At 44.0% G+C, this 26874-nt stretch overlaps 1 protein-coding gene across 1 annotated transcript in view; it reads left to right on the top strand.

Moving 5' to 3' along the window:
- The window catches only part of PRKCE (protein kinase C epsilon), a 302630-nt gene that overhangs the window by 108466 nt on the left and 167290 nt on the right, over positions 1–26874 (top strand). Inside the window, exon 2 of the mRNA XM_081903955.1 lies at positions 24615–24678. Within this exon, the coding sequence (XP_081760081.1) occupies positions 24615–24678 (64 nt within the window). The remainder of the gene's footprint in view (positions 1–24614; positions 24679–26874) is intronic.

Here is a 26874-nt window from a genome sequence, read left to right as displayed (position 1 = left end):
TACTGTGTGTGTGTGTGTGTGTGTGTGTGTGTGTGTGTGTGTCAGAGAGAAAAAGAGAGAGAGAGAGATTTTATCCCTATATTTGAATATTTTATAAAATTCCCTTCCAGATACGGTATCAGATACCTTATCTTTTCTGAGCAAGATTTATAGAAGTGGAAATTGAAAATCAGTATGAACCAAAGCTGACCTTTTGCATATCTGGTGAAACTGTTCAAAGGAGAAAAATGGTGTGTGTGTGTGTGTGTGTGTGTGTGTGTAGATCATCCTCTCCACTTCCGCCCACATTTGGATTTGCTTGGCGATTTGGATCGTATGGTTTAATTTGCCGTGTTCTTTCTAATCTGGAATTTATGAACTGCAGCAAGAAAGCGCAAAGGCAATTGTGTGATTCTCTTGTTCCTTCATGCAACAATGGACCAGTTCACATGTCACAGGAAAGCCCATAATTAGCAGTTTACCCTGAATGTGGGGAAGCCTCCTGCTCTGCTTTTTTCCTAGTGCCCCGGAGGGAGGGGGAACAACAAGCCACAAGCCCCTGGGAAAAGACCCATAGCTCAGTGATATAGCATCTGCTTTGCATGCAGAAGGCTGGTTCCATCTCTAGGTAGGGCTAGAAGAGAGAAGATACTGTCTGAAACCCTGGAAAGCCAGTCAATGTAGACCCGGTGTGGGGAACCTTTGGCTCAGCAGGTATTTTGTTGTTGATGATGTTTAGTCGTTTAGTCGTGTCCGACTCTTCGTGACCCCATGGACCAGAGCACGCCAGGCACTTCTGTCTTCCACTGCCTCCCACAGTTTGGTCAAATTCATGCTGGTAGCTTCGAGAACACTGTCCAACCATCTCGTCCACTGTCGTCCCCTTCTCCTTGTGCCCTCCATCTTTCCCAACATCAGGGTCTTTTCCAGGGAGTCTTCTCTTCTCATGAGGTGGCCAAAGTACTGGAGCCTCAGCTTCACGATCTGTCCTTCCAGTGAGCACTCAGGGCTGTGATTTCCTTAAGAATGGAGAGGTTTGATCTTCTTTCAGTCCATGGCCTCTCAGGAATCTCCTCCAGCACCATAATTCAAAAGCATCAATTTTTCGGCAACCAGCCTTCTTTATGGTCCAGCTTTCACTTCCATACATCATTAATACCATCAGGTATTGCTGTACTACAGCTCCCATCAACCCCAGAAAGCATGGCCAGTGGCCGAGGATGATGGGAGTTCTAGCTCAGTAGCACACACCTGATGTAGACAATGCAGGGGTCTGACTCATGAACAAGGCAGCTGCTATATTCCTATTACATTTGAGCTTGGAATTATGGTTTGTTTCCTTCAAACCACTCATGACTGGTAAGCCCAAACACTGGCTTCACATTGCTCGTTTGTGCAGAGAAAAACAAGCCATGATCTCCGGATTGATGCTAAGCCAGGGACCGTGGTTTGTTGTTCTTGCTAGGAGAGCATCAAAGCAGGAGGCACCTGCATGTTCATGGTAAGCCATCACCAAGGTTTACTGTGACATGTCCATGCTGCCACTTGCTAGTGGAAATTTGGAGACTGGCTGAAATATCAGAAGGTAGCTGAATATGTCTGCTTTGAGGAAATATTATTATTATTAATAATAATGATAATAATATTTATTCTTTAGAGCCCGCCCATCTGGCTGGGTTTCCCCAGCCACTCTGGGCACCTCCCAGTAGAATAGTAAAAACACGATAAAAGATCAAACATTAAAAACTTCCCTAAACAGGACTGCCTTTAGATGTTTTCTAAAAGTCAGATAGTTGTTTATTTCCTTGACATCTGAAGTGAGGGCATTCCACAGGGTGGGCGCCACTACCAAGAAGGCCCTCTGCCTGGTTCCCTGTAACTTCACTTTGTGCAGTGAGGGAACCAGCAGAAGACCCTCAGAGGAGGACCTCAGCATCCGGGCTGAATGATGGGGGCTCCTTTGGCTATACTGGACTAGGGCCATTTAGGGCTTTCAAGGTCAGCATCATCACTTTGAATTGAGCTCAGAAATGCACAGGGAAAGGAACACAAGTGAACAACACAAGCAACGCTGACACCAAACTCTACATACATTAAACATAATAGAAACACCGCCACCCGACCCCACCCCCATCCATCTTCCCTCTCCCCACCCCCACCCCTTTCTTTTTTCTTTCTGTTTTCTTCTCCCCCTAATGCCTCAACAAATGAAACGGATTTGTAAAAACGTTACATGGAAGAAGAAGAAAAAAATACGAGGCACTACACTTCTGTAAAGCTAGAAAATCCTTAATAAAAAATATTTTTTTAAAAAAAGAAATGCACAGGGAAAAGCAGTCTTCCAACTTTAGGAAAGCTAGATATAATTTGAATCTTAGTTTCTTAAAGGTTTCCCCCTGTTTTGTGATGGTGTCTTTGTTTTTTGTTGATTTGAACATGAAGCCAATGGAAGTACTGTTTGTAAGCCATGTTACACTAAAGACTTCTTTGGTTTTTGGAAGACCAAATAAACATACCAACTTGCAGGGAAACATTCTGTGTTCCCAGGTGCTACTATTTGGGTATTAATCACCCCCCTTTTTACGAAGCTGGGTTTATAATTGCGGTACCAGTCTTCCAATTACCCCTGGTAAGAAAGGCATCATGGTAGTCAAATGACAAAATCAAAGGAACACAGTTGAGGCTGCAATCCTTTAAATGCTTTAAAGGATAAGTCACATTGAATGTAGTGGGAGTTATTTTTGAGTAGACATGCGTATGATTGTGGGATCTTTCCATGGTGATCAATTCTTCTACTGTTGTTGCTTTGCTGCCACTTGGATAGAGTTGTTTATTAGGAACTTGCTTCTTCCTCACAATATACACGCTGACACAAAAACTCTTTGTAACATAACAGCAGCGGTGCAAAAATAAACCATTGTCAGAGAGTGAGGGGAACAGATGTGAACAAGATGAATGAATGAATGAGCCAGCTCTTCTGTTCAAGTCAATGCAAACAGCAACAACCACCCCATAATAATAGCAGTGCTTAACATTTATATAGTGCTTTCAAGCATGGGAGTAAGGTGACCTCCTGGAGAAGGAGAGAACATCTTCCATAGGCATAGCCCTGTGGGTTGAGTAGGAATGGGTGAATATTGGACTCTTTGACTGTATTCGTCCAAAATGAAAATACATTGGTACCTCGGGTTAAGAACTTAATTTGTTCTGGAGGTCTGTTCTTAACCTGAAACTGTTCTTAACCTGAAGCACCACTTTAGCTAATGGGGCCTCCCGCTGCCGCTGCACGATTTCTGTTCTCATTCTGAAGCAAAGTTCTTAACCCGAGGTACTATTTCTGGGTTAGCAGAGTCTGTAACCTGAAGCGTCTGTAACCCGAGGTACAACTGTAAGGAGGCAGAGAAGAAACAGTTTCATCTCTGGGATCTGTCTATTTGGGTTGGGTCACTTCACATCACGTTAATGACAAGGCTGGTGTGTTTCTATGTAGACTGATAATTAACAACAACTTAGGGTTTATGCACCACTTTTGGTATATCATTGGGAAATGTGCATCATTTAGATGGGTGATGCATGTGGAAAATTGGACCCCGCTCCACTTTGCACCTTCTTGTGGAATTCCATTTGGAGCACCCATGGCCAGGAGTCTTTGCCTCTAAATGCAGCCAACTGTTTCTCCTGGTTTATCCCATTGGAGGTCATTCATGTAGATGAGGGGACAAAAAGGCCAACTTGAGGACACTGTTGCTTTGTGGTCCAGATGCTGAAAGTACCAGTGCCTGGGATGAAGGTGGAGTTTTGCCCTTTCTCAGGTGCACCTGCCAGGTCTGTGCATTTTATCCCAAATAAAATGGTGCCGGTGAAAGCCAGACCCCTACCTGCATAGCTTTGCCCTCAGTTACATCCGGAGCATGGCCCAGACCCTTGGGAATAAACTTTTCCATCTCATGACATGTTAGAAAAGGAGGTCATCAGAACTGTACACATGTCCCAAATGTGTGATGCCCATTTAATTTTTTTTGCAACTTTAATAACCCACGTTTACCGGTATATACATAAAGCGTAGGGCATGTCAGAAAAAGGTTCTGAGCAAAGTGTTCACTCAAGCATTCACAATGAATCTATCTGCATATATTTCTCCGTTTAATTTATATTTTGTGAAACAGAGTTAAGATGTAATTGCACTTAAACATCTCCCAATTAGCTACTGTAAGATTTAACATTTTTCTCTGGGTGGGAGGTGTGTGACTCTCCTCTTCCTGTCTTGCTCCCACTGCGCAGAAGGAGGTAGCAAGATGGAACTTGAAGGAACAGCCTATATAACTTTCCACTTTGCCAGTCTCCCTGCCATTGCCGTAATTAACTCATTCTTTTTTTTTTACATAGTTTTACATAGTCACGGACATCCAATGCCGTTTTAAAATGTGTTGGGGAAGGTGGGGGCTATTCGGTTATTTTTGTTTCATTATGTATTTTGTGTTCTTATATTGTAATTTTGTGTTGTAAGCACCCTGAGATCTGCAGGTATAGGAGACATTGGTCATGTTCTTTCCAGTGCAGTGCAATAGCTTCTTTATCTTTTTAGAAATGTGGTACCATCTGCTGAGCGTAGGGGGGCACACACCATGATTTATTGGCCCATAGATGGTCTTTGTGGCTTTAAAGAAGCACTGTGCATCATGAGTGTTGGCTAAGTGCTGGATCTCTTGAGCTTTTTTTATCCAACTGGTGATTTTTAGTTCTCTGGTTCTTCTTTGAACCTCAGCAATAGTGTTGGCATAGGGGTTTTTTCTTAGCGGCACAGTTTCTGTCTCTTTGCCAGATCTGAAAGGCCTTCCTTTTCTTGTCAATCATGAATACTTCCTCCTCCTCCTCCTCCTCCTCCTCCTCCTCCTCCTCCTCCTCCTCCTCCTCCTCCTCCTCTTCTTTGTCTTCGTCTTTTTCTTCTTCGTCGTCTTCTTCTTCTTCTTCTTCCTCCTCCTCCTCCTCTTCCTCCTCCTCCTCCTCCTCCTCCTCCTGAATGTTGGACTAGATGGGCCTTTGGCCTGATCCAACCAAGTTCCTCTGATGTTCTTAAGGTTTCACCCTCCAAAAATCAGTCGGTCGCTAATGTTGCACAGGCTGGACCTGACTCCAGAAAGCAAAGCCAAAGCTATTCCCAGCAAGATCAGGTCTCTTAGGCCCTCTTCACACGGTATTCATTGTGGAGAGGCTAAGTTTGATGAAAGAGATGTGAGGCTGTACGTTCGGCACTCTCCATGCAAACAGACACCCAGCTGCCACTGCTCCTCTTGCTGTTGCCTTAGCAATTATAACCACTGCAGTGCAGAATCTTCTCCTTAGGACCCTGATCATGTGAAGATTCCACTCAGTGTGTAAAAAAGAAGAAAATGAAGAAGAATCCAGCCTTAGAGGTGAGGCAAAGAGAGGCTGATTGTTCCAAAGTTTATTTCTTCTTTTTCAACCTTTGATTGACCCCCCCCCCCATATATTAAACAAAAAGAGAGAGAGGTTGAAATGAGTTCAGGGATTGTTATCCTAGGATAACGGATAGTGTCAGCGGGCCTCTAAACATCTACTAATGGCTTCTTAGGTTTCGCATTTGGGGAGGAATAAAATTTGTATGTTTTAGAGAGGCTCTTGGGGAGGGCGGGACCTGGAGTGGAGAATCCTTTCGTAACTAAGAGAGGATGGAGTTGGGGGAAGAGAACGTTGTCAATGAGTTGAACACATTCAGAGAGAAGCAGATGGTTTGCTGTGGACGCAGTTGGAGCCAAGGCTGAAAGGGAAATTCTATAAGCTCCTGGGGGGAAAGCTTAAAATGATGTGTATTGAAGATGGCCACAAGGAGCATCATGAATCATAAATGGAACTGGTCCAAAACTCACACTCGAGAGTTAACAGGAGGCAGCGTGGAAATCTATAAGGTTCCCCTGCAAACTTTTTTTTCAAGCAGGGGGCGGTTGCTCTGACAGTAAGTAAGGTCATGTGCGAGTCTGAATCATGTTGATCTTTACATCGCACCAGAAAGCCACAGTTTTGAATAATCAAAGCTTAAATGGTGGCAAAACCACTGGCAACCTTCTCCCAGGGTGTTCTCCTTACTTTCTGCAGAAACGATCTGATTCGTGGGGGAAGAGCAGGTTTGCTAGGGAAGAGCTTCGTATCAGCTTTAATTACACTGCCTGAATTTGCTGGTATGAGATTGAATTGCGCCCGAAAATAGAGACTCTCTGGAAGTGCCCTTTGTGACACTTGGTAGTATGAAGAAAATGGTTGCTTAACACCCTTCTAACTCGCTCTTGGGGAACAAGGGCTTCCTTTACATCTTCTCCAGCTCTCTTGGTCAATGCCTTTAAAAGAAAAATCTGCAAAGTAATGTATTATTATTTATTATTTATTATTACATTTATATCCCGCCTTTTTCCAAGAAGCTCGAGGTGGCATACGTGGTTCTCTTCCTCCCCATTTTTATCCTCACAACAACCCTGTGAGGTAGGCTAGGCTGATAGAGTGAAAGCGATTTGGTTATACTATTGGAAATACATAGACAGATAATTATGAAATTATTGTGAGGTTGACTAAGTTAACTGTTTATATTTGGACAACTTTTCTGCTGTACTTTATTGGGAGGAGAAAAATAATCATTTACTTAATAACAATTTAAACAATTTATTTAACAAAAACAATAGCATTATAGCAGATGTATCCATGTTTGTTAACTGATGTGGTTAAACATTTTTTTTAAAAAAAACAACCTTAGAGTTTTAGCACACATGAAAAACTTAAAACAAATCCTTATTTCCTGATGGAAATAGCCTTTGGACTATAATGTAACTTAAATAGAAAAATATGTTTTTTCCTCCAAAAGCATTTTATTTTAAAAATCTGATTTAAATTAACAAAAAAATTGATTTAAATAAAAAAAATCTGATTTAAATAAAAAAATCACTAAACCGATTAAACATAATAATTGATTATCCACCCTGGCTGTTGGTATAAATACAGTGGTACCTCGGGTTAAGAACTTAATTCATTCTGGAGGTCCATTCTTAACCTGAAACTGTTCTTAACCTGAGGTACCACTTTAGCTAATGGGGCCGCTGCCGCGCAATTGCTCTTCTCATCCTGAAGCAAAGTTCTTAACCCGAGGTACTATTTCTGAGTTAACGGAGTATGTAACCTGAAGCGTCTGTAACCCGAGGTACCACTGTATACGTGTGGCCCTCCTTTCCTAGATACATTTTAACCTGGCTTCAAACCCAGGCATGAGATGCGGGAAACAAATGCATCCTTGTGGGTAGTGACACTTTCTACAAAAGCAGCTGAAAGCTGGAAAGCTGAGGGGCCGAGAGTCCTGCAGTTCAGCCAGTTAATGGGCTCTTGTTTTCTCCTGGTTTTCTAAAAGACTCTGTCCTCCTCCGCTGCCTCTCCTCTTTATAATCAGCCTTTAGAAGCCCATCGAAAGTGCAACGCTTCACAGAGCAGCTGTAATTAAGTACATTTTGGAGTCTCACCTAACAATCTGCCAAGGGTACTTTATTAGGGAATGAATGCCCTAGCAAAAAAGGGGGGAAATGTGAAAGTCATGCTGGGAAGAACATTAATGAAGGACTGTGTGTTAATCAAGCAGACATGGATGCCGGGGAAACTGCAAGGTGACTGCTGAGGTTTGTGGAGGCTACTGTAATTATTTGAGCCGATCTGTTCTTAGGAATCCTGTGCACTGGACTGTTTGGGAAAGATATAAGAAGATAAGAAGAGCCTGCTGGATCAGGCCAATCTAGTCTAGCATCCTGTTCCCACAGCGGTCACCCAGATCCACCAGCAGGACATGGGCTCAAGAGCCCTCTCCAGAATGCGGCAGCTAGACTGGTGACTGGGAGTGACCGCCGAGACCATATAACACCGGTCCTGAAAGACCTATGTTGGCTCCCAGTATGGTTCAGAGAACAATTCAAAGTGTTGGTGCTGACCTTTAAAGCCCTAAACGGCCTCGGCCCTGTATACCTGAAGGAGTGACTCCACCCCCATCGTTCACTGAGGTCCAGCACCAAGGGCCTTCTGGCGGTTCCCTCACTGAGAGAAGTGAGGTTGCAGGGAACCAGGCAGAGGGCCTTCTCGGTAGTGGCGCCCTCCCTGTGGAATGCCTCCCCCCCATCAGATGTCAAAAAGATAAACAACTATTTGGCCATTAGAAGACATCTGAAGGCAGTGTTTTTAATCTTCTGTTGGGAGCACCCCAGAGTGGCTGAGGAAACCCAGCCAGATGGGTGGGGTATAAATAATAATAATTATAATTATTATTATTATTATTATTATTATTATTATTATTATTATTATTATTATTATTATTATCTCCTCTCCTGTGGTTTCCAGCATCTGGCATTCAGAAGCACTGGTGTCTCCAACTGTGTAGGCAGAGCACAGCCATCATGACAAGTAGCCACTGTCAGGGTTCTCCTCCATGAATTTGCCCCAGGCTTCCCTTTTAAGGCCTATAACAGCCTCCTCTGACAGCTAGGTTTTAGGTATGCAGGAGTGTGTGTTAATTTTCTTTTGTACAGAGGAGCAATGAAATAGTTCATTGCCCACAGTCTGATGGGACAGAGCCCACGGACAGGTTTACTACCTCGTCTATTATTGGGGTGAACGAGGCCACACACAGCCACATGAAAATGTATATATATATCCCTGTAGCACGGGGATTAATTATGTCTGGGGAAGGTGTTAGTGGAAACTAGAAGATCCTTTCTCGTAAGGAGGATTGATACCTGCAAGAGAATTGGTGTTTGAAAGCAGTTTCTGGGGTTGCATCACTTGAGAGGAAATTGTCTTAGAGCTGGACAAAATGATAATAAAAAGTGTCATGGGCCCCTCCTCCTCCATCCATTGCTGGGAGACGTCTAGAATTGCAGCAGACTTTCTCTGCATCTCCTGGTAGAAGTCCCCCTCTTTAAATTTCACAGAATTTTTACTTTCTGTTTTTACTATCATGCTCACAGAACCGCACTTAGAAAGGAACTTGGGGGTCATCTAGTCTAACCCTGCCCCCAAAGCAAGAATCTCAAGTAGTTCATACATGACAGATGGCCACCCAGCCTCTAATTCTGTGGATTAAACTAATTACAGTGCCCCTAAAAGCCTTTCACTTGAGCTCAGTTAAACACAAGCCCATCTTGATAACACCATCTCTCTCTCTCTCTCTCTCTCTCTCTCTCTCTCTCTCTCTCTCTCTCTCTCTCTCTTCTCTTTCTCTCTCTAGTTTTAAATCTCTTGTTTTTGATATTCAGCCCTGATAACGAGAGCATTGTTTGAAATCTTGTTTCCGTACCCTCAAACGTTTCTCCAATGAAAATAGGGACGTCCTAAGGAAAAGCGGGACTTTCCAGGATCAGATCAGAAACTGGGACGGCTTCTGTAAATCCGGGACTGTCCCTGGGTAACAGGGACACTTGGAGGGTCTGTGATCGCTGCGTTCTGCTTCCATGGTTGGAGGCAATAAGAATTCTGAGTACACCTGGAAGCTGGAGGAGGGAAGAGTGTTCTTGTCCAAGTCTGCTTACCCCCTTTCAGGGGTGCGGTGGCTTTGTGGGAGGGGCGGACTCCCCGGGGGCGGGCATGAGGGAACAAGCAGGCTTCCCCCAGGTTCCCTCGCTGCGAGAAGCCAAGTTACAGGGAACCAGGCAGAGGGCCTTCTCAGTAGTGGCACCCACCCTGTGGAACACCCTCCCACCAGATGTCAAAGAGAAAAACAACTACCAGACTTTTAGAAGACATCTGAAGGCAGCCCTGTTTAGGGAAGCTTTTAATGTTTGAGACATTACTGTATTTTAATATTGTGTTGGAAGCTGCCCGAGTGGCTGGGGAAACCCAGCAAGATGGGCGGGGTTTAAATAACAAATTATTATTATTATCTGTTGGAAGGTTGCAGTGCCTGCCGAGGCCGCAGACACTGACGTGGGAGAGATATGTTTTGTTGCAGCTGGGGCAGAAGATGTACAATTAAAATAAAATAGGTCTGTAGCCAGAGACTGGATTGTTCTGTATTGCATCCCTCTCAAGCTCATTTTTTCAATAGAGATTGTTGGCCTGCTGTTGACCTGTTTCCTGTGACATGGCCTGGCCTGGCCTTCACTCTGTTTCCCCAACCAGTTGTTTTGTTTACAATGGGTTATGTGGTGTCTGCCAGGGCAGAGTCTTTTTCCGCCCTGTCCTTAAATACAGGTAAGGACGGATCTCTTTTTGTGCCTGAAATTGGGATTGCCTTGGTTTCGTTGTGGCTAAGGAAGTGGAGAGGAAGCCAGCATGAATCATAAGTAATTTGCAGCCTTCAGCGGAGATGGCCATTTTGTTAAGAGAATTGGCTTCATTAATCCCTTTCTAATCTTCTAAAGTAAACAGAGGCACACCATCTTCAGAGGGAGAGGAAAGCTGTATAAATAAAGCAAACAATAAAGTGATCCTCAATCGCATCTCCAAGCATTTATCAAGTCACTCTCTGTACTATTCTTCAGTGGTGTTTGGCTGTGTGTACTCCAGGAACAAAAGTACATTTATTTCAGGCAGGAACAATCTACTCACTTTTAGAAACAGTCATTTTAATCTTTTGCAGGGAGGGACCCCTATGTGTCCAGACATTGTGTTTTTTATCTTGTATTTTATTTCTGTGAACTGCCCTGAGATCTTTGGATGAAGGGTGGTATATAAATTTATTCAACAACAACAACAACAATTTATTATTTATACCCCACCCATCTGGCTGGGTTTCCCCAGCCACTCTGGGCAGCTTCCAACACAATATTAAAATACAGTAATGCCTCAAACATTAAAAGCTTCCCTAAACACAGCTGCCTTCAGATGTCGTCTAAAAGTCTGGTAGTTGCTGTTCTCTTTGACATCTGGTGGGAGGGCGTTCCACAGGGCAGGTGCCACTACCGAGAAGGCCCACTGCCTTGTTCCCTGTAACTTCGCTTCTTGCAGTGAGGGAATCGCCAGAAGGCCCTCGGAGCTGGACCTCAGTGTCCGGGCAGAACGATGGGGGTGGAGATGCTCTTTCAGGTATACTGGACCGAGGCTGCTTAGGGCTTTAAAGGTCAGCACCAACACTTTGAATTGTGCTCGGAAACGTACTGGGAGCCAATGTAGGTCTTTCAGGACCGGTGTTATGTGGTCTTGGGAGCCGCTCCCAGTCACCAGTCTGGGTGCTGCATTCTGGATTTGTTGTAGTTTCCAAGTCACCTTCAAAGGTAGCCCCATATAGAGCGCATTGCAGTAGTCCAAGCGGGAGATAACCAGAGCATGTGCAACTCTGGCAATATTGCAGGGTTGTTTTGCTTCTTTTTAAAAACCCACTAATTTCTCCAGATACTGCAGACAGCAATATCTGCTCCAGCACCTTTAAGGTGGGACATTTTTAAGCAGAGGTTGGCTAGCCATCTGTCAGGGATTCTTTAGCTGTGATTCATGCATTGCAGCGGGCTGGACTAGATGACCTTTGGAGTTTCCTTCCAGCTCCACAATTCTGTGATTCTGCCTTACCAGGAACTGGAATCAACCTCTCTGTGCTGGGGAGAAGAAGGGAAATCCCAGGAACAAAGCTAGCTTTACAGTTTGCTTTTCATTCTCCAAGTGTTGATATTTGCACTGACCGAAAGTTACTGTTTATTTCATAAGCATGCAAATCGATTGTTAAATACTTGGGGGGGGGGGGAAGGCAAGAGCCCGAAGAAGTATTTGAAAGGGAGGGCACATTGTTTAAACACTCCCTGCAAAGCTGCGTTCTGTCACTGCTTTGTGTGTCATCTCGGTATTTATTTTAATATTATTAATATTTATTTTAGAGCGGACTTAAAAGCCTGCTTTGAGTGCACTTAAAAGCCCGCATTTCTCTTTAACCCCCGTTGTATATCAAAGGGCCTAGAGAGCGGGAGAGATGGTGAGGAATAAATATCTTGCTTCCGCTCCCATAAACATAAAGAGAAATTCTGTATACACTACCTTTTTGAAGCTTCTGCACCCTCCTTATATTTTAACTGGGTTTGATTCTGTATTTTAGCCACTTCTTACTTAAGCGAAATTAGTATTATTTATTATTTTCATTGTATTTATACTGCACCTTTCCCCCCCCAAAGAGCTTCTTCCCTTCTTTGTTTAAAAGGTCCCTTACCTTTCCCGCCCCGACCTGGCCACAGTGATCCATGCGACGGTCATCTCCAGGCTTGACTACTGTAATTCGCTCTATGCGGGGCTGCCCTTGAAGCTGTCCCAGAAACTCCAGCGGGTACAGAATGCTGCAGCGAGGCTCCTCACGGGGTCTCTGCCATGGGAGCATATTCACCCAGTGCTTTTCAAACTGCACTGGCTCCCAGTAGAGTACAGGGTCAGATTTAAGGTGCTGCTTTTGACCTTTAAAGCCCTTCATGGCCTAGGACCCTCGTACCTACGGGACCGCCTCTCCTGGTATGCCCCACGGAGAGCCTCAAGATCCATAAATAGCAACACCCTAGTGGTCCCGGGCCCTAAGGAAGTTAGATTAGCCTCAACCAGAGCCAGGGCCTTTTCAACTCTGGCTCTGGCCGGGTGGAACGCTCTGCCTCATGAGACCAGGGCCCTGCAGGATCTGATTTCTTTCCGCAGGGCCTGTAAGACAGAGTTGGTCCGCCTGGCCTTTGGGTTGGAGGGAATTTGATTCCCTCTCTTTCTTTTTTCTTTTCCTTCTCCTCCTGCGATGAGGCTACATTTTAATATTTTAATGTTTCAATATTTTAATGTTGTATTTTAATTTTGTTTTTAAGTTGTAATCATTCAACTTGTTTTTATTATTGCTTGTAAGCCGCTCTGAGCCCGTCCTTGGCTGGGGAGGGCGGGGTATAAATAATAATAATAATAATAATAATAATAATAATAATAATAATAATAATTAATCCCCATAACAATCCTGTGAAGTGGGTTAACTGTCCCAAGGTTGGTGAATTTCCTGACTGAGTGGAGATTTGAACCCTGGTCTCCCAGGCCCTAGGCTGACTCTCTTAACTATTGCACCACACTGCCTTCCCAGTGTTTTTCCTTTACCCTGATGCCAAAGATACGCATAGCTGCACATGGAATACTGCTTGCGTCCATGTAGCTGCAGTTGCACATGAGGTGAACACGACTAGGTATGCATTTTATACCAACCTTTGGAGAATATGGAAAATGACCTCCTTGAATCGCTTTGGCTTTCTTTTTCGTTCTTTCTTTCTGCAGTTCAAATGCAGGAAATGGTTTGACCTCCAACTCTGCCATCCCAGTTGATGTTTCTTTCCTTTTTCTGAGAGTTGTGTTAACCCAACAGAGCAGTTAAATCCTGAAGGCAAGTTGGCTCTGGTTATGAATATCAATAATACACAATCTCTTTCTGCACATTCCATCATTTCTCATTATATTAATGGATGAAAATGGAAGGGAGTGCATTATGAAGGAACTTCCAAATGATTGTATTCGTACAGAAGATTGACCACAGTCTACTTTCCTTCCTTGGCTGGCTCTCAAGTACCAGATAAGAAGCAGATTAGGAGCCTCCTTGCATGTTGACAAAAGCAAGGGGGAAAGGTTGGAAGGCTGAGCTTTGGATTTTGTGAGCCGCAGAGTTGGCAGAGAAGTTCCTGCATGCCTCTGTTCCTGATGAACATGTTCTTAATGATAATCAAGCTTGCGCAAACTACTCTGGTTCAAACAAGATGTGATGCTTCGGAGACCTGCATCTCCCACTGGCGGTGGTAGTGGATTTCATCAGGGCAGTGGGGTACTGCAGGAGGCAAGGTTAAAGCCCCAGTACTGTTAATTTTGATCTGAATTCTTTACCCATTGCTATTTGCTCCTTGGTGGGGGTGGGTAAGGGGATGAGCAGCGGATACATGTAAGCTATGGGTAGGTATAATCCAAAGCCAACAGAATCATGGATTTCCAATTCTGGTTTGGAAAGCAGGCTCAATAATAATATATATATAATACTACTAATAATTTATTATTTATACCCCGCCCATCTGGCTGAGTTTCCCCAGCCTCTCTGGGCGGCTCCCAATCGAATGTTAAAAACAATACAGCATTAAATATTAAAAGCTTCCCTAAGCAGGGCTGCCTTCAGTGTCTTTTAAAGATTAGACATCTGCTTATTTCCTTCACATCTGAAGGGAGGGCGTTCCACAGGGCCGGCGCCACTACCGAGAAGGCCCTCTGTCTGGTTCCCTGTAACCTCACTTCTCGCAATGAGGGAACTGCCAGAAGGCCCTCAGCACTGGATCTCAGTGTCCGGGCTGAACGATGGGGGTGGAGACGCTCCTTCAGGTATCCTGGGCTGAGGCCGTTTAGGGCTTTAAAGGTCAGCACCAACACTTTGAATTGTGCTCAGAAACGTACTGGGAGCCAATGCAGATCTCCCAAGACTGGTGTTATGTGGTCCCAGCGGCCACTCCCAGTCACCAGTCTAGCTGCCACATTCTGGATTAATTGCAGTTTCCGGGTCATCTTCAAATGTAGTTCCACGTAGAGCGCATTGCAGCAGTCCAAGCGGGAGATAACCAGAGCATGCACCACTGTGGCAAGACAGTCCGTGGGCAGGTAGGGTCTTAGCCTGCGTACCAGGTGGAGCTCAAACTGTAGTTTGCCAGGTTTGGACATTGCAACAAATTATGGGTTCTGCTATAATGCAGAAACAGAAAGGAAACTGCGTACGAGAGGAGAGGAGCTCATTCCTGATTAAACCAGCCTGTTATCATTTAGGATCTCTCTGCTCCACAGGCCTAAACTTGTTGAATGCTCTCAATTCATCTCCCCAAAAGACTACATATAGTCACCAGGATTCTTCAAAGGAAGACATGAGTTTGGTCTCCCCACTGCCCCTTTTTTCCTTTGCACATCATGGTTGTCTGTTTTTAGGTTTTAAGCTAATGGGCAGGGAATGCCTTGTTTTAATTGATTGGATGTAAAACACTCTAGGAGCCGTTTTGCCTGAACAGCCGAGTACGAATGCTCTAAATAAAGAAATAACTTTTGCAAGGCCCTATTGTTAGGGTGGGAGGAGAGCAGAAATGAAATGTCAAGAAGTTTCTTCATCATAAAAGAGGGCTAAATCAGGCAATGTTTGCAAGCAAGCAGGCACAATACCTCGATTCTCTGCGCCCCCCCCCAATCAAGGTAATTCAAGATAATGGAAACATAACGTGTGAAAAAAAGAGAGATCAGATCAAAGTTGATTCACTTGCTGCATTTCTGTAGTGAAGGCCCTTAACAAAAGCTTTGGAAATTAAAATACTATCCCGAACTTATTCATAGATTCAATAAGGATCAAGGCCACCATCCTGGCGTTTTCTCCCAGAGTGCTCCAGTTTCCTCTGGCCAGGGGAAATGATCCATGCGTCTGGGGTTAAAAGTAGTTCAGCCTCCTCTGAGTAATTGTTTCCATGTCCAGTGAACTTGCTGTCTCTCTGCCGAAACTGCCAAGAAGTGTGCCAGTGAATGTCAGTTGTGGACAGAGATTTTATTATGTGAACTTATAGAGATGCTGGAGCTCATATTGCCAAGCCTTCTGACATCCAACATGGGTTTCTTTTTCCTCGGCATATTTTTCCTTGAGCCTGATGTAATTTCAGTGTTATGAAGCCTCTGTGACTAGGAACCTTTCTGCTGTCAATGCCACGGCGTTGGAGCTGCTTTGGTGTGACTCCTTATGATACCACAGCAGTAAAGTTGGAGCCAAAATCTCATTGGAACAGCTCAAAACTGTGTCTCCTTCCCATTTCACCATTGTCCCACACTTTTAAGAAAGGAGGATGGTGCACAAATGAGGGAAGAGTCACAGCCTGAATTCCTTCTATATGGCTAAGGGATTCTGCTGTACATCACATCTGTACTCATATACCACCCCCCCAAAAAAAAATCCTGGGAACTGTAGGGTGCTGTGAGTTGTTAGGAGGCGCCTCACGGAGCTATAGTTCCCAGCAGCCTTCTACTTTCTTCTTTGGCGACCACTCGTAGCCGAGTAAGCTTATCTTCAATGAGCGCAGTCTTAACAGTGAGGCTGTAGGTGACTGTGGAGGCCAATTCTAGATCTACCCATCCTTCCATGGTGGGGACATTGGTTTTGAGGCAGGAGTTGATCACGGTGAGGGTTTGCCTAGCTCTTAGCTCATTTCTCCCTTTCGTCTTGAGTTCGAGTGTCTTCAAAGCCCATGACACCTTTGGTAAAAGCTGTTCTCCAACTGGAGCACTCACAGGCCAGTGTTTCCCAGTTGTCGGTGTTTATACTACATTTTTTAAAGATTTGCCTTGAGAGAATCTTTAAACCTCTTTTGTTGACCACCAGCAATACGCTTTCCATTTTTAAGTTCGGAATAGAGTAGTTGCTTTGGAAGACAATAATCAGGCATCCGCACAACATGACCAGTCCAACGAAGTTGATGTTGAAGAATCATTGCTTTGACACTCGTGATCTTTGCTTCTTCCAGTACATTTAACAAACAGCAGCCTTAACAAACTCCAGTTCCTAGGATTATATGTGTGGGGAGCCAGGGCTGTTAAAACGGTGTAACAGTGCTTTACAGGTACCAAGCGAGTGCCACCACAATCGATGTGGCATAGCTTGACCACGTCTGACTTGGCCAAAAAGAGGAATTGCATCAGCACAGTTAGATCTAAACTTACTGAAAAATTCCATTTCCAGCTATTTCCCACTGAATTTGTATTATGTAACCTGAGCAAAAAATAATTCCTGTACATCCCCCCCCCCCCAGTTTTTGGTTGGGCATCCTCTGTCTTCCCATGGACGTTATGCAGATAAATAAGGTTATTCTCTGTCTGTTGCTTTGCAAATGATTTCCAATAGCTGTTCGCTGGTCATTTTGCTGTATTAATGGTGTCCTGAATTCACATGGCCCATAATTTGGGAACATTGGCTTTTAACGTTGCAGGCTTTCACAAATCAATTGATTTCGGAATGTTGTGATTATTCTGTCTGCAAGTTGTTTTTCACTGGCTAGATTAAAACAACAACAACAGAACAGCCCAGTGAATCCAGCCTTTGGCCCATCTTGTCCAGCATCCTGTTCTCTCAGTTGCCAGTGGGAAGCCCCACAAGCAGGACTCAAGCACAAGAGCCATCCTCTCCTGTGGTTTCCAGCATTGCTGCCTCCAACTGTGGCATCACAGCAGAGCCACGATGGCTAGTAGCCATGGACAGCCTTGCAGAAGGTTGCAGGTTCAATCCCCAGCATTTCCAGCTCTGGGAGAGACTCCTGCCTGAAACCCTGGAAAACCGCTGCCAGTCAGTGTAGACAGTATTGAGCTACATGGACCAATTACTTCACCCAGGGCAAGGCAGGTTCCTATGTTCCAGTGATTGGTTTTCATAAAAGAAAAAGACCATGGGGGTTCCGTGTGGTTTCAGTAAAGCTTTTTTAAATTTATTTTTAAAGCCTCATGCCATTATGTTTGCTGTCTCCATTATTAATAAAATAATGAGAAGGCATTTGTAGTACAAATGAGCATTCTGGCCATTGGGGGTTTGATATCTGCTCTGCAAAGCAAATGAAGCTGTCAGAGTCATGTGGAGATGCCTTGATGTGGGCGGGAGGGCAAATTTTACAGGTCAATTGCTTTTGGTGCTTCCTAAGTTTTCAGCTTCCTTTTTGAATTAGGGCCTTGTGTATTACTCATGCAAACACTTTGGAGGTGACAAATGTTAGCGGAGTGTTTTGGCAACGGGTGAGATGCTGCATAGCTGCAGGGGAACGAAGAGGATTACATTTCGGCAAGCCATATCAAAATGTCACCACGTTGTGTCGTGACAGAACGGAAACCCTCGCATCAATGTGACAATTAGTCTTGTCCTCCTGCCTCTGACAAAGCATAATATGAAAATTTTATGTCCCCGATTTCAAAACTTCAATGTCTCTTGAACGGCTCTGTCAGAATTCTCTGTGGTAGCTTTTGAAAGCTCCCAAGCAGAATATTTATGTCCCATTTGCTTTTAAACACCTTGGTTTTAACCTCTTTTCTTTCCCTTTAAAAGGGTGTATTTTAGAGGTATAAAACAATCCAGATCAGAAGTTGTGTGTAAATTTAAAAATATTGGGTGCAGCTGGGTTCCCATCCCCCCTTTATTTTGAGCAAAATGTCATCAAAAGCTCAAAGCTCATTTGGCTAGAGCTGTGTCTGTGAGGTAAATACCAATCTAATACATTGGGGGGAGTGTGTAAAAAGCAGCTGAGGGTGAGTTTTGAGATGTTGGGGAGCAGTGGATTCACCCCTGCCTCCCAGTGGAGATGATGATGATGATGATGATGATGATGAAGATGGTAAAACTAACGGAGTTAGCAAAAACACAGTACAATGTCAAACACTAAAAACTTCCTCAAAGATCCACACCTCACACACATTTAAAGCATGTGACCTCACTCAAAGAATCCTGCTAAGGGTACTGGAAATTGCAGTACAGTGGTACCTCATGTTAAGAACTTAATTCGTTCCGGAGGTCCGTTCTTAACCTGAAACTGTTCTTAACCTGAAGCACCACTTAGCTAATGGGGCCTCCCACTGCCGCTGTGCCACCGCCACTGCACGATTTCTGTTCTCATCATGAAGCAAAGTTCTTAACCCAAGGTACTATTTCTGGGTTAGCAGAGTCTGTAAACTGAAGCATATGTAACCTGAAGCGTATGTAACCCAAGGTACCACTGTATATTGGATGTGCTTTACACACTGGTGGAGGAAGGGGTGTGTGGTAGTTGCGGCCTGCCCAGGTGTCATCTGACTTTGCATTTATGATGTGATTCTGCCCCAACTTTATATTTAACGTTCCTGCAATGTAAAGGTTAGGTTGGCGCTATCTAAGGGATTTGAAATCACAGAAAGGATTGAAAGTGAGCGTGGTGTGCGAATGGGATAAGCTGGGACAACGAGGAATATGGATTCCTTTTATTTTAGGGGGCCATCTGCAGAATATTACTGACATGGTTCAAAGGCAGCCATCATCTCTTAACTTCAAAACATCTACCTCGCACGCTGCTCTTCTGATCTTCTAATAGACTGCACTTAAAACATTTACAAAGGAGGGGAGGGGCGCATTTTGACGTTATCAGTGCTTGTCTTGATCCCACAGGAAATGCTGATATTTTGCTGAATTTCATCGGGGGTGGGAATCCTCACCAGCACAACTGTCACCATTTCCTATTTTTAAAAAAGTTTGCAACTCTTTCCTGCTCATATGCACAGATCGTTTTTAATTGTCTCGCCGCTCACACACACCCTGTGCATTCTGGCCCCTCTTTGTAGTTAGGGGGGTAATCTGCAAGGTTTTAATTTCATGCGTTTTCATATAGATGGATCAAGTCAGCTTTGTTTGCAGGTTAAAATTCAGCATAGACATAGCACCACATTTGACAATGCGTTTCTTACCTGGGCAGAAAATTCCCTCCAGTCCTTAGCATTGTCCCTCTCTCCCCCTTCACCCCTACTCTCACCACCACACACTTTCTTTATGAAACGCAATCCGATAATTATCTGCATTTTCCACTTTCTCAGATGGTGAGGTCCAGATGTAAGCGGCTTTGATCGAAAGCCACTCCGGCCACTCTTAAAAGGGGGGAATAAATAAATAGGAACATCTACCAAGATGTTAATATAGCATTAATACTCTAGCACATTCCCTAAAAGGGCAGTTCTTCTTCCTCTTCTCAGCAATGATGTAATCCTGGCAGGATCCACAGAGTTCTCGCATTACCGAAACGTTATTGTAAATAATTAAAAAGTAAACGCCACTTGTCAGAACTAATGACCAAAGTGCAGTTTGTGGGGCATTGATGCTCAACTGTGTGTGTGTGTGTGTGTGAGAGAGAGAGAGAGAGAGAGAGAGAGAGAGTTTTCACTTCCTTTAATTATTGGCGCACAGTAGCCATTATGATTGTGGATGAACGCCATGCTTATTTAGGCATTTTAGTGCGGTTCTGGATTCTCTTTTCCTTGTAGCAGATCTCGTGTGGATTTAGAGGGACGTTGTTTGAATGCTGTGTTCCCGTCTCTCTGTCCTGCCGTGGACACAGAGTTAACACTTAGCCTTGGTCGTGGTCAACGTGGTTCAGCTTCTGCAAGGGCAGCGTGATTTATTTGGTGTCGGCTGCAATGCTGCCTGCATTACTTCAGAGTAAGCCCTATTAAGGTCAGTGGTGCTTGCTTCCAACTGAACATGCACAGGATCATAGGAAAAGAGGATTAGACAGATTAATAGAGGAGACGGCTCTCAAGAGCCAGTGTGGTGTAGTGGTTAAGAGCGGTAGTCTCGTAATCTGGTGAATCAGGTTCAATTCCCTGCTCCTCCACATGCAGCTGCTGGGTGACCTTGGGCTAGTCACACTTCTCTGAAGTCTCTCAGCCCCACTCACCTCACAGAGTGTTAGTTGTGGGGAAGGAAGGGAAAAAGAGATTGTTAGCCGCTTTGAGACTCCTTAAAGGTAAAGGTAAAGGGACCCCTGACCATTAGGTCCAGTAGTGACCGATTCTGGGGCTGCGGCGCTCATCTCGCTTTATTGGCCGAGGGAGCCGGCGTACAGCTTCCGAGTCATGTGGCCAGCATGACGAAGCCGCTTCTGGCGAACCAGAGCAGCACACAGAAACGCTGTTTACCTTCCCACCAGAGCGGTACCTATTTATCTACTTGCACTTTGACGTGCTTTCGAACTGCTAGGTTGGCAGGAGCAATGGGAGCTCACCCCGTTGCGGGGATTCGAACCGCCAACCTTCTGATCGACAAGTCCTAGGCTTTGTGGTTTAACCCACAGCACCACCCGCTAAGACTCCTTAGGGTAGTGATAAAGCGGGATATCAAATCCAAACTCCTCCTCCTCCTCCTCCTCCTTTTCTTCTTCTTCTATGGCTGTTAGCCATGATGGCTGTGCTCTGACTCCACAGCTGGAAACAGCAATGCTTCTGAACACCGGTTGCCGGAAACCATGAGAGGGCTGAGTGCTTTTGTGCTTGAATCCCGCTTGTGGGTTTCCCCACAGGCATCTGGTTGGCCACTGTGAGAACAGGATGCTGGACTAGATGGGCCGGATGCAGCAGGTTCTTCTTCTGTTCTTATGAACAGAATTTCCCAGCTGGTTTAGCAGTCAATCCCAATGTAGTTTTTGTTTTTGTTTGTTTTTTAAATGGAAATACAATGGTACCTCAGGTTACAGACTCCGCTAACCTAGAAATAGTACCTCAGGTTAAGAACTTTGCTTCAGGATGAGAACAGAAATCGGGTGGCGGCAGCAGTGGGAGGCCCCATTAGCTAAAGTGGTACCTCAGGTTAAGAACAGTTTCAGGTTAAGAACAGATCTCCAGAACGAAATCAGTTCTTAACCTGAGGTACCACTGTAGAGACCACCTGGCAAGTCTCAGCACCCTTAACATACTGCAACCTGCAGGATTCTTTGCCATGTCTGTCAAAAGTGAGATAACACTGCCTTAAATGGTGACTGGGAGTGGCTGCCAAGACCACATAACTCTGGTCTTGAAAGACCTACATTGGCTCCCAGTACGTTTCTGAGCACAATTCAAAGTGCTGGTGCTGACCTTTAAAGCCCTAAACAGCCTCGGCCCAGTATATCTGAAGGAGTGTCTCCACCCCCATCGCTCAGCCCAGACACTGAGGTCCAGCTCCAAGGGCCTTTAGGTGGATCCCTCACTGCGAGAAGCGAAGTTACAGTGAACCAGGCAGAGGGCCTTCTTGGTAGTGGTGTTCACCTTGTGGAATGCCATCCCATCAGATGTCAAAAAGATAAACAACTATTTGATGTTTAGAAGACATCTGAAGGCAGCCCTGTTTAGGGAAGTTTTTAATGACTGATGTTTTAATGTATTTTTAATCTCTTGTTGGAAGCCGCCTAGAGTGGCTGAGGAAACCCAGCCAGATGGATGGGGTATAAGTAATGATGATGATGATGATGATGATGATGATGATGAAAGGTGCCAGTGTGGTTGCACAGTTGTTTAATATCAGCACAAAAAAAATTCCTTCCAGTAGCACCTTAAAGATCAACTAAGTTAGTTCTTGGTATGAGCTTTCGTGTGCATGCACACGAAAGTTCATACCAAGAACTAACTTAGTTGGTCTTTAAGGTGCTACTGGAAGGAATCTTTTTTGTTTTGACTATGGCAGACCAACACGGCTTAATATCAGCAATTAAAAGTATGCATTATTTGTTGTAACTCGGGAGTAGGTGCCTCATGGAATGCAATAGGTCAGGGATGAAGGAAACAGTGTCCTCCCAGATTTTGTTGAACTACATCTGCTTTCATTGCGAGCCATTTGGCCATGCAGGGGCTGATGGGAGTTGGAGCCCAGCAACATAGGGAGGTCCAAAGGCTTCCATAACCCTGCAGTAAGCAGTAGGATTTGCCCCCCTATTTTGCACCTGGTTCCAGTGGGTGGAACTTTGGTTTCTAGTTACAGACAGACAGACAGACAGACAGAAAACCAAAGTCGCTCACACAAGCCTGGGATTGCCCTGCTATAAAAGACAGCAATTACAGGAACCCAAAAGTTCTTTTCAGACCTTGGCTCTGCACCGCAGGCACTGTGCACTGGTGCCAAATATGCATTGTACTAAATATGTATTGTGTTAACATCCTGAAATATAGCCACCGCATGTGTAAGAGATCAGCTCCTCCCCCATGTTCCCTCGCAATTTCGAAGGTCAATCGAGAATAGCATTTGGAAATTGCCGCCTTTGTGCCAACTCGAGGCGGACAAGGACATTCAGGAGACGGCCTGTTCTTGGCTGCTGCACCTTGTGGAACGTCCGGAGACTCTGTAGCCTGAGCACCTCTCATCTTTGCACATGGCAAGGAGTGGCAGAAAGAGGATCCTGGCTTTCACACTCCTGGGATCACACTTCTTTCCCCCCAATGATATTCTTAATAAGCTGCAACAATTTTAACATGCACAATCCAGTACACATTTAATCTCCCCCCCTTTATTTTGTTGATTTCCTACCCCTTTTTCCATGGAGTTTTTATTTTCCCCCTTGCTGCATGCTGTCTTCTATTTGTTAAATTTACAGTGGTATCTTGGTTCGCAAACTTAATCCATTCTGGAAGTCCGTTCCAAAACCAAAGCGTTCCAAAACCAAGGCGCACTTTCCCATAGAAAGTAATGCAAAATTGATTATTCCATTCCAGACTTTTAAAAACAACCCCTAAAACAGCAATTTAACATGAATTTTACTATCTAACAACACCATTGATCCATAAAATGAAAGCAATAAACAGTGTACTGCAGTCACACAATCAGTCAATCAGTAGCTGAATTGGGCTCCGCAGTCACATACAAAAAAGAGCCGCAAAAAACAGAAACGCAAAATAAATAGCAAAAACAGACAGACCTCTGTGTAACACTCAAATCGTCAATGTAACACTCAGAATGGAAGTGTGGCACTCAAATCATCAGTGTTACACTCAAATCGGAGCACATTCGGCTTCCAAAAACAGTTCGCAAACCGGAACACTTACATCCAGGTTTGCAGTGTTTGGGTTTCAAGTTGTTTGAGTACCAAGGCATTTAAGAACAAAGGTACCACTGTAATTACTTCTGTTGCTCATAGCTCAAATCCTGCTTGCGAGTTCATCATATTATATAATATTTCTTTAAGTGGTCCGGAAAAGGCATCCATTCTTCCATAAAACACTCATCTTTAGATTCTCTCAATTTTGCTCTTAATTTTGCCAGTTCTGCACAGTCCATTATCTTGCTCATCCGTTCTTCTTTGGTGGGAACTTCTTCCACTTCTGAGCAATAAAGAATCCTAGCTGCTGTTGTTACTGCTGGGATCACACTTCTGAGGGGAAACTTGCTTGCCTCCTGAGTGAAAAGCTGCAGACGTTCCAAATGCAGGCAAAGCGTTGTTCATTATGCGTATTATCCCAAAAACTTGACAGTAGATGCATGAATTGCTTGTACAACCACATTTTGCTCTTTCCAGCACATGAAGACACTCTTGACAGTTTTCATAAATTCTTTTGGGAGCCAGTGTTGAGGCCAACAATGCTCTGAAGGCTGTAAACATCTGTTGCATTTTAATTGCTTTACTACAGTCTTCCCCCGCTTAGTGCCCTCCAGATGTTTTAGACAACAACTTCCAGCATCCTTGAACATTGGCTATGTTGGCTGGAGATTATGGGAGTTGGAGTCCAAATCATCTGGAAAGCATGAGATCGGGGAAGGCTGTTTGAAGATATTGTTCACTCGATAATTTATATATTTTTTCCACATGTGTTTACCTATCCCAAACATTCGGAATATGCAGAGTTGTGGATTCAAGAATCAGATAAAGTGTCGCCCTTACTTGTCGTCAGGTAATTAAGAAAGGGGTCCCAGTGAGGTTGAAATCCAGCAGTGTAAACAAATGTTTGTGAGGATCCTTCCTACTTAGACCTGAGGCTGGATTGAGATGGCACATCAGAATCTGATGGACTTTTTCAAGTCCTTAAAACCACTGGCTTCCATTGAGTATGTGGTACAAGGATTTGCAAGATGACGTTTAATAACAAACAAACACACCCAAGGAAAAGTACACAGTGGAATTCTAATAATAAATATTTGCTTTTTCCAACTGCAGATTGATTTGGAACCAGAAGGAAGAGTGTATGTCATCATAGATCTTTCAGGCTCATCAGGTGAAGGTAAGACTGTTGGGTTTTATCATATTCTGCCGTTAATAGCAGATTTATAGTATATTATTGGGCACATGATTCAGGACTCCTTCCTCCAAAGATAAGTCTCTAGGTATATGTATGTGCCACAGAGCTTGAGAAAACCAGGAGCTCCCTCTGATGCATACCTGTCTCAAACAAATATTTGCGACACCCACATTCTCTTTTAAGTGGTGATGCTGTGGAAATTCAAAATCTAAGGTTGCAATTAGAAGATGTGTAATTCTCAAATGTATTGTGAGTTCTGGCTTTGAGATGATGAAGTTTAGGACTTTTGTCATTAATCCAAACCAATTGATTACAAGTTAATTTATACTTTCTGTGCCTGCACGGTTGGCATGACTTAGCCGCACTTTGCCAGCTTGCGTGCATGCCCAGTTGTTTTTATCTGTGAGTCTTTACTTTCCTGAAGGTAATTAAAATACTCTGATTCCAATGCATGTTGTGTGCGGAATGGTTTTATTGCGCTGAATCCTGTGATGAACCCGAATTTTTGTTGGTGACGGTTGGTGTGCCTCTGCCTCCACCTGTTTCCACCTGCTTCATCTTGATCTACTGACAGATGAAGCAAAGCAGATTCCCTTTTGCCAGTGAGCAAAGACTTTGTCATTCCAGCAGGCCCCCAGCTGGCTCACCTGACAGGGTCTTCTGTGGGTGGGTGTTGTATTTCGCCCTCCTTGTTGTGCTTTTCAATGGTTTTACATGTTGCCAGTGCTGCTTTCAATAGGGTTACTTACTTAACTGTGTTTTTTTAAAAAAATATGCATGTGTTTTAGTTATACCTGTTTGACTGGATGCCCTGAGCCCCTTTGGCTCCTGCACTGGGAGAATGGTGGGGCATTAATTAATTCATTAATTAAAGAGAGATCCAGGTATAAAATAAATCAGAGTGTCACTCAGAGTCTCTGGAAAACAAGTGGACCTTCGCCATATGGCTAAAACGCATTAAGGCTGGGGCCACTGATGCTCCCAAGGAGACAGCATATTCCACAATATGTGAACACGTAGGTCTGTGACACATTGAGGATAAACAAGCCATGGTTTTCTTTCTGTTGCAATTGGATAGAACTTAATTTGCGCGGAGGTTAGGTATCTGCAACAGCAGGGGCATGTGGAGATCCATCCAGTTTGTCGTGACTTCATATTTATTAAATATGTCGTGACTGCATATTTAAATACATGTGTGATATTTCATCGGTTGCTGTATATGCTAGAAAAAGAAAGCCTAAGGATTGTGTTATACAGGAACTCACAAGAAGAAACAATAAGAAAAGAAAAGAAGAAATGTCTTTTCATAGGTTATATACCATATAAAGTGAGGGGGGAAAGTATTTGATCCCCTGCTAAATTTGCCCGTTTACCCTCTGACGAAGAAATGACCAGTCCATAATTGTAATGGTAGGTTTATTGTAGCTGTGAGAGACAGAATAACAACAGGAAAACACCCAGAAGACAAAAGTCAGAGAATGATGTGCATTATAATGAGTGAAATGAGTATTTGATCCCCTATTAACCAGCCAGATGTCAGGCTACCTGGTATCTTCACTGTATGGAACGAGCTGAGATTAGAAGCACCTGCTGTAAGGGAAAGGTCTTACCTGTAATCCCAGTTTGTTACAGTACCTGTACAAAAACACCTTCACAGTTTACAGTTACTATTATTCAGCCTGTTGCTTGGCATCCATTTGAAATGTAGGGTGGCCTAAAAATATACCAAACGACAATATCCATATTCTTCTGCATGTGGACAGCAAAAAAATTTCCAGATTCTCCTCGTTTCTCCCCCCCACACACACACTTTTGTCCTACTTGGTGCATTCTATATTCTGTTATTAAATGCCAATATGCAATGATGTGTGTTGAGGTGAAAGACTGAGTTCTTTTACTAGAAGCTTCTATATACCGCTTTTTTATCAAATTGAGCACAAAGCAGTGTGTCGAACACAAAGTAGCTAACTTTGTGGATGCAAGGCAGCATGGTGTGTCCCAAACAGCTATGCCCTCTCATTATCTCTCAGCACCTGCCATCTGCGGCGGCTGTCTCACTCTGCCTAACGGTAGAGCCGGTCAGGCAGTATTCATTTATTAATTAAAAGAATTTGAAAACAAAACAGAGCAGGGCTTATTAGATCTAGTAACACTCCAAGTCCTTGAGTGGGAAACTGA

This window comes from Podarcis melisellensis (genome assembly GCF_964234715.1).
Source record: "Podarcis melisellensis genome assembly, chromosome: 3".
Lineage (NCBI taxonomy): Eukaryota > Metazoa > Chordata > Lepidosauria > Squamata > Lacertidae > Podarcis > Podarcis melisellensis.
This window is presented reverse-complemented; position numbering and strand designations above follow the sequence as displayed.